Here is a 13767-nt window from a genome sequence, read left to right as displayed (position 1 = left end):
CCAGCGGATGGACAACTTGAAATGCTCCGGGGGCTCGTTTGTCTCTTCAATGCTTTTACTGGGACCCCCAAAAGGAGAAGAATAAATTATGTGAGCATGGCAAACTGGCTAGCTGTTCCAGAGAGTGGTTTTCCCATTTCCCATCCTCCCAGGCACAATTAAGACACATTTCCCAGAATCTCTTTCAGTGACATGGGCCATTCAACAAAGTTTTGTCCAAAGGAACATGGGTAAGGGATAAGGCTTTCAACCTGACCCACAAAAATGGTCGTTTTCTCTTCCCTCTCCTGGTGTGGGCCCCTTCAACAAAGAAGACTCTAGACTGGAGACAGGTAGCCCCAAGACGGAAGGAGTCTGGTCTCAGAATGATCATGGAAAGCTGGCCACTGACCAGAAACATCCAAACTGGGCTTTATGAGAGAGAAATAACCTCAGAAAAGTCATGCAACTATATCCCAGTTTCCTCATGTCAAGGGCTTGTAATAGTGCCTGATCAAAAGTAAAAGCTCAATAAATATTAGCTGTCATTCACAACAGCCCAAAACCTCTGCAATGCAGTGAAAGTGGTCCTAAGAGGGAAGTGCATAGCAATACAGGCCTACCTCAAGAAGTAAGAAAATTCTCAAACAACCTAAACTTACACCTAAAGAAGCTAGAAAAAGAACAAATGAAGCCTGAAGCCAGCAGAAGGAAGGAAATAATAAAGATTAGAGCAGAAACAAATGATCTAGAAACTAAAAGAAACCATAGAACAGATCGATGAACCCAGGAGCTGGTCCTTTGAAAAAAGTTCATAGAATTGATAAACCTCTAGCCAGACTCATCCAAAAGGAGAAAGGATCCCCAAAAAGAAAATCACAAATAAGAGAGAAGTAACCAATACTACAGAAATACAAATAAGAGAACGTTCTGAAAAATGATATATGAACAAATTGGATGACCTGGGAGAAATGGATAAATTCCTAGAAACATATACACTACCAAAACTGAAACAGGAATAGAAAACTTGAATATTAGCTGCCATTATCACAGGAAACAAAGTTTGCCTCTTAATTTCCTTCTTTTTGCGGGGGTAGAGAGGCTAATGACAATCACTGGCTGGAACTGTCAGCTACAAAACACCACCAACTGGTACACTAGAATGTTTAAGTAGCGCAACAGTGTAATAGTAACTCAGAAAAAAAGATATTTTCTTCTGGGTGCCAAGCATTAAATTCTATGACTGGTCTCTTGCTAAAACACTCAAATCTAATAAAGATATGAAATATAAAAAGAATGTGATATCCCCCCTTTCTTCCCTTGACAATGAGCATTTGGAACATTTAAAAGTTCTGACAACCCACATCATTTCTGTGGTTTCAAATCGACACAATTTGTACAGAGAATACTTTGTGCTGCTACAATATTTAACTGATACAGTTTAATAACAGTAATAATCAACTTTTATTGATTTTACATAAATAGCTTATAGAATGCCTTTCCAAACCATTTTTTCCAATATATTTATGTTACAACACACATTTCTTTATGAAACTATTTGTTAAATTTTTTTGCACAGAAAGTGGGGAAAAGTGGAGGGAGAAGAGGGAAAATAAGATTTCAAAACTAATCTTCAGTGATAGGCCTAAATATTTGGCAATTACTTCCTTTTATAGGAAATTAGAGGATTGTAACTTTGAAACATATCAAAAGTGCAGTGCATCCATTTAATTTAAAAAGCAGTATTGTCAAATATATTATTTAGGCATCAAATTTCCCTTTCTAAATATATTCAGGCTCACATAATTTTATACTTATTAAATAATGGTTTAAAACAATAACCATCAAAGTCTTTCAATAATCCCAGATCTGGATTAAATCTCATGGTAGCGTCAGTATTTTTTTAAAGTTCTAATTTATTTTTTCATCAGTAAAATGTAATATTTGACAATGTCCCCAGAGAATAAGCTTCCCCAGAGAATAAGCTTTATTATGATAATCTTATTAAACCTGCTATTAATTAGGTCATTTAACTTAGCCGCTAATATGTTCTATCAGAATTTTTTTTTTCCACACTGATGTATCCACTTGAACAAAATACTATAGGTAGTCATTATCATACCAACATTGAAAACAACCATTCCTGAAACAAGGAATCATGTTTATACTAGTTCTTTGTTATGATGCTTAGTCTTGGTATTATCAAGCACAATGTATTTTCCTTAATGAATATGGGTGGATTAAGGCAAAAGGACATAACCTAGTCCCCTCAATAGTTTATTCTTTATCCTTATAAAAACTATTGTTGAGGCTATACAAATTACAGATATGCTGGCTAGAGAGAGACAACTTGTCCTTGAGACCAACACCTAGTATTGTAAGCATGAGGTTAAAATTTCAGGTGTTCACAGCATTCTCTCCTTGACCTACCATCATGATCATTCCTCAGCAGTACCCACAATGTGGACTTTCAAATACCACTTACTTGCCATGTCTCTTGGTAGTATGTATATAGATTATTTTTCCTTATTAAAAAGATTTTATAATATTTAATAATAGGGCAATAATCTACTCAGTCTTTGTAAGCTCTCCACTGAATAATTTTTCATTTTTACAACCATTTTTTGTATGGGTGTTGCACTTTTCTTCTGTCATCTTCTTCACATAACTAAGTGGTCCCTTCCCTTCAAAGGAGGAAGGATTTTTGAACGAGCCTCCAATTCTATCCCACAAAGTGAAATACTGTCCATAGTTATAGTCGAAGAACATGTGGTGGTCTGTATGATGGGCTGAGCCATTAATAAATGGCCTTAAGATTTGGGGAACACGGAAATCACCATCATGAATGGAAATTGTCCAGATATTAACCAAGATGTATAAACTTAAGTAAACCACTTTGTGTAATGGGAAGATAAAAGGGTATATATGGTAAGGTAGACTCTGAAGGAAGCCATCCACAGGGTGAAAAGCATGACTTGCAAATGGAGTAGGAATCTTCCAGAGATGATGAGGTTTGTGTATGCGCTACAGAAGAAAAGAACACAGTTAAGAACCACCTTTACTTTTCAACTTAGCTTTTCATGCTCATGTTGTAGAAATAAAAACTCTTTAAATTCAGCAAAATCACTTTATAAAATGTACCTCTTTACCTAAAAACAGTAACATTTCAACACAGCCCCTCCAGACCCATAAAGAACACAAACAAAATGCACCTGGTATCTATCATAACTATGGCTACTTAGGTATTTAACAAGTGAGGGGAAACTCTTAGAAATAGAAAACAGAATTTGGGGGCACCTGGGTGGCTCAGTTGGTTAAGCGTCTGCCTTTGCCTCAGGTCATGCTGAGGTCCTGAGGTTGAGCCCAGTATCAGGCTCCCTCCTCAGCAGGAGTCTACTTCTCCCTTTGCCCCTCCCCCCGCCTGTGCTAGCTTTCTCTCTCAAATAAATGAAATCTTAAAAAACAAAAAACCCAAGAAAACAGAGTTTATAGATATACACTGCTGAGATGTATGTATTTTTCTCTTTTCCCTAAAAATGACTCTACCTTATACACAAGTCTATGATGAAGGCCTCTGTGAATCCAGTAGATCAGCATGTCCGTGAAAAAGAGGAAGGACAGTATACTAATAATGAGGCGAAACCAGCCTAGAAAAGATAACAGGATATATCAGAATCAAGATCCGGCTTCCAGGACCATAGTTTACTTGGTGCTCGTCCATCTATGTGCACAAAATATGATCCTAGACTCAAGCACTATAAACTATTTTGGCTAATACAATACATTATAAATTAATCTCCTTTAATTCTCTAGTATCTGCTTCTTTCCTCATTTCCCTCTCATAAAAACTTGAAGTTAAAATATGAAGGCACTTATGAGACAGAAAAAGCATACACTTAGGGCATCTTTATTATTTAAATCTTTGAGCATAAATAACAGCGTTTATTTTTCCTCCATATTAATCTTCGTAAAACATAGTTTTACATACTATCTTCCTGCTTAGAATTTTTTTTCCACTAAATACCTCAAGCCCAGCATTTACTCCCTAACCCAGTCTTTTCTAATCTTTTCAGCCTCATCTGTTCTTGTACTAACCAGGCTGGTTTACTCAATGTCCTCCCAACATCTTAGAAGTCTTACCTCTTGTACCTTTACTTGTTCTCTTCAATGTATCTAGAATACTCTTTCTCCTTTTACTTTTACTCATAAACCTATCTACTTTTCAAGGCCTAGCCAATTCATCACCATACTGTATAATTTTTGTTCCTTCCTTTAAATATCTAACCTCTTACTTGGACAACAGGTGTGCTGGTGCCAGCAAGCCTGGGTTCCAGTCCCAGATCCACCACTTATTTGCTGAATGACCTAGGCAAGTTACTGTATATTAATTTACTCCCTTATAGAAGGAACATAATAATAGGACCTAAGTCACAGAATTGATGTAGAATAAGATGGATTGATACATGTGAAAATCTTAGCACTATAGCTGGTACATATCAACATTCAATAAATGTTAACTACTATTCTTACATTCTAATACTAGATATACTAGAACTGTACCTTTATTAAGTAATTTCAAAATTTCACAAAAATTTAGTTAAGGCACTGCAGGACTATCTATAATAGAAAAAAAGGAATAATCTAAAGACCAAAAAAACTGGGATCATTTAAATAAACTATGGATATCTACACACTGTGATACTGTAACTAATATATAATATGTCCAGATTTACTTACATGAAAATACCAGCATATACACTACGACAAAAAAAAAAATCAAAGTCCAAACCAGTATGCATAGTAGGGTTATATGAAGCTTTCAGGCATTGAAAAGAGGAAGGATAGATGTCAAAAGAGATGGGTTGTAGGTAGCAGGATAGTGGATCTAACAAACCTGTCTCTTGATTTTCTCTAATTATCATGAATTACTTGGGTTTTTTTTTTTTTTTTTTTGAGTCTGAATTTAACACAGAGAATAGTGAATGAAAGCAAAGGTCTCTTTCTCTGATCACACCCAGCTTCCCCTGGGCAATATTCCATCTACAACCAAGACTTCAAAATTGATAGACGAGGAAATGTACTATGTGGCAAAGACATGAGTATATAAAAACAGAGCATTTAAACAATTAAACAACTTGTAATTATTTTAAAAGAAGAAAAAAAGAGGCAGATTTGGTTCTTTAGAGAAACTACTCTGTGCTTAACTTACCACTGGGAAACTCTCCTATGTCATCATATAATTTGCTGTAACCTCTCAACTCCAGCAGGAATAGTAATACGGTGGGAATACTAATCCACGGCAATGACTGGACAGTAAACATAATTTCTCTATAGACTTGATTCTGAAAGTGAAATCATCAATACTTAAAAATCACAAAAATCTCTGTTAAACAAAAACCAGTGTAAAATTGTCTTGGATTGGATTTTTACAATCTCTTTTATATGAAGGAGCTTGCTGCCAAACTGCTTCTGTGAAAATGTTAATATACTGGAACGCGCATGGAACATTCCTTTGTGAAGACCAAATGCAGTAAATACTTTAAATTCTGAAAATTTCTTTCCTTCCCACAATATCTGCATGCTAGATTTCTCTTCGTGGAATAAGCATGTCTTTCACAAATAACTTCTATCCTCAACCCTCTCTTGATTTTCTTTTTTTCAGTCCTTGTAGTCACTGATAAATACAAATAACTGGAATAAAAAGATGATTGTAAACAAACCTACAATCTCCTATCTAGTCAGAAAATAGATATATAGTAAAAACATATTTCAGTTTGTGAAAGTCAAACATTAAGACCATTGCACATATGAGTACCTTTATGCATCACTATTAGCAAATTCTTGTCTATGTATCCAGGAAGACACCAGGCTTGTAATTAAAACGACAACAACAAAGTTGGATTCATTTATTTGTTTAAATTAAGAGAAGGAGAGGAGGATCAGCCCTACCAAAAACATCTAACCCATCTGAGGCTGGTTGCAAAAATTTTACTTAATGGTTATAACCAGTTTAATCTGAAAATCTCACGCACAAATACTTATTATTTTTACTGTAACAGTAGTTAAGAAGTAGGTAAGAAAATCACTTACCTTTAAAAATTGTGGATGCTTCATCAATGAATGATCATAGACAAAGTAATAGCTCAGCGTTGCAAAGAAGAAATAAAGGATATAAGCACCAAGATTTGTCACAATCAGGAGACTAATAGTTTGTCGGAAGATGTCATCCTCAGACCATGAGGCTGGATAGATGTACGGTGTAAAAAAATAATAATCTGCAGCACTGAGTACAAGATCCATCTTAGCCCCTAAAGGATAAACACGTGCAACAATTACTTACCCATGCTGATAGTTCTCAATGCAAAGAACTTTTGGAAAACCATACATGAAGTTTCTGCTTTCGTAAGCATTTACAACACAAGTCTGTGGCTACCAGAATCCCTGAAATGCCATCTTTAGAGCCAGAAGGGACCTTAAATATCATCTCTAATCCAATCTCTTCATATTATACCCGGAGACATCAGAGCTCAGAGACACTAGGCCCAGAACAGGTTCTTCTCTAACAGCTAGCTGGCAAGGGGCATCAATTTAGATCTAGTGCCATCTTGGTGTTCTTTTCCAAAGTCTCCTTAGGCAGCGTGGCAAGTAGTAAAGATGCGGAATGCAGGGCATTCAGATGTTTCCTCCTTCAGCTACAAGGTTCAGTGGGACTTCTTTCCTTCAAAAGGACTCTGATTTCAGAGTTTTCTTTCAGTGCTGAGACTTAAGATAAATTTGCTAGATAGTATTTATGCTGCCACCTCAGGGACCATCTGTTCTTGTGACAGAAGGAAAGGCCACTCCCATCGACAGAACAAAAGGAGACAGATTCTTGAGATTAAGAACTAGAATACGCTTATTCCTCTTGCTGCTAATCAATACTCTAGGTCAGGGGCTGGCAACTGCAAACCTGTGACTAAAAGTTTGAGGAGGAGAATGCACACAAGGGCTGTCTGGGAACAATTTAAAATTGTCAACTGTCTTCAGTCAGGCCTGCCTCGAGCTTGGATCGCCCTTACGTGGTAGTGAACCAGCCCACAGATTTTTGCCCGTTCTGTGAGACTTGTTCAAACACTTGTAGATGGGAATATATACTGACATATTATTTCTTTGCTACCAGGTTATGAATATCCTACAGTTTGGTGATCTTCTCTGCTGGTAAGGTTGTAGGGGAAGAGGCACGATCCTACACTGCTCTGGGCTTGCAAAGTGGCGCAGCTCCCATGCAGAGCAACGTAACATGCTGCCCCGGTAATCCGCCACCACTGCGAATTTATTCTGCATTCAGGCTGTCATCAGGTTTTATCTTGGCTAATTCATAGTGTTATGTTTAGCGATTTCATGATCAGCAGAGTCATTTTCACCATACTTTCAGATGTTTTTCACTACACTGTTTCCTAAATTTCCAAATCCTCCTTTCTTAATACTAACATCTGTCTTCAGCAGGAGTTCTTCATGATATATCCTAGCGTGTTTCACAACCAACAAGGCAACCAGTGGCATTTATGTACGTTCCTGTTGTCAAACCCACTTAATCAAAACATGGTTAGGATCTTCATTTCCCGGCCTGGGCTGTGGCTTTTTGTTTTTCATTAGTCCTTGGTCCTCGCCACCAGCGTAGAACTTCAGTAATGTGTTTCCCTGTAAGTCACATATAGTAGTAATTCCTACGCCGTCTTCTTCAGCAGAGGGCTCACAGACACCACCACATGCAAGCTCCTACAAGAACTCCATGCGATTACTAGGGACGGATGCTTCCCTTCATCCTGTCATTCATATGGGCTATCTGTAACTATTTTTAAAAATATTTCTACATGCGATTAAACCCAAAGTGACAATTATAGTCTCAGCAAAGAGCAGAGGTAGGAGTACCTGACAGGTGTACCAACACACAGTGAGCACCTCAGTCAGTCAGAGAAAGCCCGTGCCATTAAATGAATTTGAGTGCCAATCTTTAAAAAACAAAACAAGACCTTCTGGTTTTTCGGGCCTTTTCAGACTCTGAAACTACAGCTAAGGGACTGTGGACCTATGTTCCTTTGTGTTGTTTATTTAACTGATGTAAAGGATTTGGATAGCTTTTCACTTTATGCTATTTAAAGCAATGAAACAACGATTAACCCAATTTTGCATAAATTTCTATAAGCAGAAGTGCTAGGATGAAGATGAACTGCATTGATAACTTTGGTAGATTATCGATAGGTTGCTCTGCATAGGAGCTGCACCCCTTTGTAAGCCCAGAGGACTGCAGGATTATGTCTATTTCCCTAAAAACTTACCAACAGAGAATATCAACAAACTGTAGGGTATTTGTTAATCTGATAGCAAAGAAATGATATCTCAGTATATATTTATCTTTTTCTTGTGAGGTTGAGCATCATTTCACATATTTAGAATATTTATTTTCTGTGAAATTATGTGTTTATCCCTTGCCCATTTTTTTTTTTAAGATTTTACTTATTTATTTAAGAGAGACAGTGTACACACATGCAGTGGTTAAGAGAGAAGCAGGGAGCCAGATGCGGGGCTTAATCTTAGGACCCCAGGATCCTGACCTGAGCCGAAGGCAGCTGCTAAACAGACTGAGCCAGCCAGGTGCTGGGTTTTCAGTTTCTTAAAATCAAATTCTAGGGGAGCCTGGGTGGTCCAATTGGTTAAATGTCTGCTTTTGGCTTGGATCATGATCTCAGGTCCTCAGATCAAATCCCAGGCAGGTTAAGTCCTCTGCTCAGCTGGAAGTCTGCTTCTCCCTCTCCCTCTTGCTCTGTGCTCACCTTCGCTCTCAAATAAATAAAATCTTAAAAAAAAAAAAAATCAAATTCTAGAAGTTCGTTATCAATTTCTAGAAGTTCTTTATTTATTAAGAGTATTTAGCTCCTTGTTTGTGGTAGGAGTTGTAAGCATTTCTTTCCCCTCCCTTTGTCATTGAAAATTTTAATTAACTAATGTCAAATGTCAGATATGGACACATATCCTTCATCATATGTTGTTAATTCATTAAAATAACAAGTATTAAGTACTACACTAGATAATGAGCATACAAAGATGGAAAAGATGTATCTTTTCTAAATCCATCTGAAAGGCAACTATAGAAACAATTACATCAATACAAGTGCTATAATAAAAGTATATACACAAATTCTATATAATCAGAAAAGACAACAAAACTACCCCAGTTTATAGTAGAAGGCTCCATAGTGACAACATCTGATTCAAGCTTTAAAGGCCATTATCAGAAAGAAAAGGTTAGGGACAGCCATTTCAAATAGAAATAACAACTTGTAGGTGCCTGGGGGGCTCAGTCTGTTAAACATCAAACTCTTGGTTTAGTCTCAGGTCATGATCTCATGGGTCATGGGATTGAGCCTCAGTGGGGAGTCTGCTTGAAGAATCTCTCCCTCTGCTTCCCACCCCCAATAAATAAATAAATAAATCTAAAAAGAAAGAAAGAAAGAAATAACTTGCCAAGGAATGGAAAAAATCATGGTACATTCATTACTCATTGAGTGTTGCTGGTGGGTGCCAAATAGTGAGATAGGGATGAAATGGGGGTGGGGGGAGAGAATGTGCCAGGATAAACCTGGTAAAAGGAAATTGGTGTCAGGCTGTGAAGAGCTCTGCTGCCCTGATAGGGAATATGACTTTCCCTCATACACGATGGGGAGATACTAAAGGTTTCTGAGCAGGAAAGAGGTTCTAATCAGACCCATATTTCAGAGAAACCACTCCATTAGGAATATGAGTACTGATGAGAAGCAGAAAGACTAATTTGGTTGATCCTGTGGTAGACTAGCCCAGGAGCTCTAAAAACACACATACATATTCATCAGAGATTTAGCAGGTAAAAAACCCACAGGGCTTGATGACCAATTAAATACTGGAATGTGAACAAGGAAGAAGTCTAGGATGGCTGTGAAATTTCAGCTGGCCAGAGTAGATGGTAATGTCATCAAGAACTGAACAAGGGAATGCTGGGAGAGCTGACAGATTTGGTGCTACAAGGACAGGGGTGCATAAAGAATGAGGGATTCATTTTGGGTCTTAAATCTAATTAAGCAGAGACTAATAAGCTTTAAGTCCATGCTTACTCTTAAACATAGGCAGTGGTCTACATACAAACATGAATCCCAAGTTCAAAAGTGAGCTTGTAAGCAGCTGAAATTGAAGCCATAAGGAGTAGAGGCAGCCAGGGGAGATAATATAGCAAACAAAGTACACTAAGCAGTAGTAGCAGGAAACATAAACATTTAAAAACCAAACAGTTGAGAAGGATATTGTGACACCACTAAAAGTTGGTTAAGAGTTTATGGACCGGGATCCCTGGGTAGCTCAGCGGTTGAGCCCGTGCCTTCAGCCCAGGGTGTGATCCTGGAGACCCAGGATCAAGTCCCACATCGGGCTCCCTGTATGGAGCCTGCTTCTCTCTCTCTCTCTCTCTCTCTGCATGTCTCTCATGAATGAATAAATAAAATCTTAAAAAAAAAAAAAAAAAAAAAGAGTTAATGGACCAATCTGGATGTTACCTACAGTGTCCCATGGCCCTAAGTCAATATGGTACAGTCCAGCCAAACAATTTAAACATTAACTAAACTCTCCTTTATTCAACCTTTAATATCAGATGCAAGTAATAAGTTTCAAAAGATCTCAGTCCTTGACTTTAAACAATTCTATAGTTTTGCTTTTATCTGAAGACCACGCTAATTGTGTTAATTTGTATATTCCCTGCACATAATTGCTGTTATACTGAACCAGTGCCTGGACGGGAGGAAGACATGTGTACCTCAGTCATTCCAGAGGCAGTTTAGATCCCGTGAAATGAAACCTATTTTGTGTGTTTTTAGAATTTGGGTTTCAATTCATTCTATTTGTTGAATGTAATAATGAGGTATTCATAAACATATCGCTATACTTTCTGACATCTAACAAAAAAATCTTCTGAAATCAGTTAACAATATGATCTCAAAACTGCAATTCAAATTTGAAGTTTATATTCAAAGCCACGTCTGTAAAGGTTTATCTTGTTAAGGTTTAGAGACTAAGTCCCCAGAGTTTCGCCACCATCTGACACAGAGAAGTTAGTCAAAAAATAGGAGCTATTATTACTGCTGTTACTGGGCCACAGCAGAGTCAAAATTACTCTAACCTACGGGAGAATAAAGTGTCATTTGATTTTTCTTTGAAAAATAATTGATAATATCTAATATCAACATCTGCTATATAAACACTTGGTACCATACATATTAGCTCCTTTGACCCTTTCAAGAAACCCTAAGAGTTAGGTACTAGAATTATAAGTACTAGTATTATTAGGTACTAGTATTATGGATGAAGAAGCTGGGCACAGGCAAGTCAAGTAATCTGGGGTGCCTGGGTGGCTCCGTCAGTTAAGTGTCTGCCTTCCGCTCAGGTCATGATCCCAGAGTCCTGGGATTGAGACCTGCCTAAGGCTCCCTGCTCAGTGGGGAGTCTGCTTCTCCCTCTGCCCCTCACTTAGCTCATGCTCGCCCTCTCTCAAATAAGTAAAATCTTTAAAAAAAAAATTTCAAGTAATCTGCTTGGGATCATCAAGTAAACAAACGCTGGGGCTGGAACACAAACCCACGCAGTCTGGTTACAAAGTCCCAAGCTCTTCTACCAAGACTTGAACGAAGTTCGACTGCCTCTTCATCACTATCTCAACTCTTCAGCTTCTTAATTTTGTAAATTCTCAATGATGGCAAACTCACAGAATTTTGCATAAAATTTTAAGGCGTGTATACTCCCTTAAGTCCGGGGCTCCACAGACCCTAAGTTAAATAACCCTGACTGAAACAGAAGCTTTATATTGTTTTACTCCTACAGAAACAAAACTTTTTCATAAAACACAGTTACTAAAAAAACACAATTAGGCTAGAATGAGTCTACAATTACTCTGGCTTTACTGTAAAAGTATAGATAATAATAGTTAACATTTGTTGAGAACCAGGTATTATTTAAAAGCATTTTTTTAAATTTATCACCTTGCTTAGTTCTTTTTCTTGAAAGATTATTTATTTATTCATGAGAGACACAGACAGACAGGGAGGCAGAGACATAGGCAGAGGGAGAAGCAGGCTCCCTTCGGGGAGCCTGACATGGGGCTGATCCCAGAAACCTGAGATCACAACCTGAGCTGAAGGCAGACCCTCAATCGCTGAGCCACCCAGGTGCCCCACCTTGCTTAATTCTTACAACCCTACCAGGTAGGTAGGTACTTCCATAACTTCCATTTATAGACGGAGAAACTGAGGGCGAGAATATTTAAATAATTTGTTAAGTACTAAGTAACAATTAGGATGTATATTCCAGAATCTTGTTTCTCAGCTTCTACATTGTAATTATCTCTCAACTTGTATACATACAGATGGGGAATTCTGAATATCTCATACTAATTGCATTACATAATGAGTGGAAAAGCATCCTCTAAGTGATCGAGGATCATGCATTTATTATTATTTTTTTAGATGCTTATCATTAGAACCCTAACCCTAAACACACACCACTGTGGTGCTGTAAAGTCAGATAACCTGCTGGAAGGTTTAGGTTAGAAATAATCTAGCTAACACAAGCTCGACAGGTTGGAAACTTTTCATTCGGACGTTTGGAACTTTACTTATTGATACCACCTTCAAATTCACTCTGCTGTAACATATGGATGCCAGTAGGCATGATGTTTTCCTTTTCGGATGCTAACTTTAAAAAAAAAAAAAAAAAAAGATCGTATGTATTCATGAGAGACGCACGCAGAGAGGCAGAGACACAGGCAGAGGGAGAAGCAGGCTCCAGGCAGGGAGCCCGATGCAGGACTGGATCCCAGGACCCCGAGGTCACGACCTGAGCCTGAGGCAGACGCTCCACCGCGGAGCCTCCCAGGCGTCCCTAGGATGCTAACCTAACGGATGATTCCCCTTCCCTTCCAAGGCTTCTCGACCCGCGTGGATTGCTGTCCGTCCATCCTAATTACGTCGCAGTAAGTGGGGTTTGCACCGTAGCGGTCAGGTCACCACCTAATTTCTTTGCCCCTTAAAAAAAAAAAAAAATCCCCCCAGCAGAGAGGGAGCTCCGTCTCAAAGTAAAGCCTCAGTGTTCACCGGGCAGACTTCCTGCAGGTGTCCCGGCGCCCCCGCCCCATCACCGCGGCGGTGCGGGCCGGCAGGTGTCCCGGCGCCCCCAGCCTCCCCGGCGCCCCCCGCCCCCGCCCCATCACCACCGCGGTGCGGGCCGGCAGGTGTCCCGGCGCCCCCGCCCCGCCCCGCAGCGGGTCCCCGAGGCCGCCCGGGCGTGGAGCCTGCGGACCGCGGGGAAGGCACACGGCGGCCGCAGGGCTTCCTCAGCCGGGACCCCCCCGCCGGCGGCTCTCCATGCGCCCTCGTTCCCCGCCGCCGCCCTCGCGTGAGCCCTACCTCCGGAGCGCGCGGCCCACTCGGCGTCCGCGGGGTCGCAGGCTGCGGGGCCACCGGGCGGCGGGCGGGCGGGCAGGGCTAGGGGGCGTGGCCGGGCACGCGCTCCCAGCGGCGGCGCCGCCAGCCAATCAGCGGCCGGCGGCATAAGCTGATATGACGGCAGATCGCGCGACTTGGCTGCGCGCGGCTCTCGGCGGTCACGTGGGCGCCGCGCGCCCGGCCACGCCCCCTGCGCCCGCCCGGGAGGTGCGGAGCCGAGCCGCGGGGGCGGGGCCTCAGGGGTTGTTTCCGTCCGCTCTCGGCGGGGGCGGGGGGCAGCTCGCGGCCT

The 13767-nt window shown here is 40.1% G+C and overlaps 1 protein-coding gene across 2 annotated transcripts; it reads right to left on the bottom strand.

Annotated features, from left to right (window-relative positions):
• Nucleotides 1-1419: 1419 nt before the first annotated feature.
• Nucleotides 1420-13527, bottom strand: SC5D (sterol-C5-desaturase). Of its 2 annotated transcripts, XM_072822404.1 has the most exons (6): nucleotides 13440-13521; nucleotides 12929-13058; nucleotides 6070-6287; nucleotides 5189-5321; nucleotides 3526-3626; nucleotides 1420-3003 (listed from the first exon to the last, which is right to left on the bottom strand). In XM_072822404.1, the coding sequence occupies exons 3-6, from the start codon at nucleotides 6277-6279 to the stop codon at nucleotides 2548-2550; spliced, it is 900 nt and encodes a 299-aa protein (XP_072678505.1). In that variant the 5' UTR covers nucleotides 6280-6287; nucleotides 12929-13058; nucleotides 13440-13521; the 3' UTR covers nucleotides 1420-2547. The 2 variants fall into 2 exon arrangements, with proteins under 2 accessions (XP_072678505.1, XP_072678504.1); XM_072822403.1 differs by lacking the exon at nucleotides 12929-13058 and having other exon boundaries at nucleotides 13440-13527.
• Nucleotides 13528-13767: the final 240 nt, after the last annotated feature.

The sequence above is a fragment of the Canis lupus genome, chromosome 3, assembly GCF_048164855.1.
Source record: "Canis lupus baileyi chromosome 3, mCanLup2.hap1, whole genome shotgun sequence".
Taxonomy (NCBI): Eukaryota; Metazoa; Chordata; class Mammalia; order Carnivora; family Canidae; genus Canis; species Canis lupus.
This window is presented reverse-complemented; position numbering and strand designations above follow the sequence as displayed.

Coding starts and splice junctions, on each gene's coding strand:
- SC5D (XM_072822403.1), bottom strand. CDS start 6,279: ATGGATCTTGTACTCAGTGCTGCAGATTATTATTTTTTTACACCGTAC. Junction 5,322..6,069: donor AGCATCCACAATTTTTAAAG/GTAAGTGATTTT, acceptor TTTCACTTTCAG/AATCAAGTCTATAGAGAAAT. Junction 3,627..5,188: donor CATAGGAGAGTTTCCCAGTG/GTAAGTTAAGCA, acceptor TATCTTTTCTAG/GCTGGTTTCGCCTCATTATT.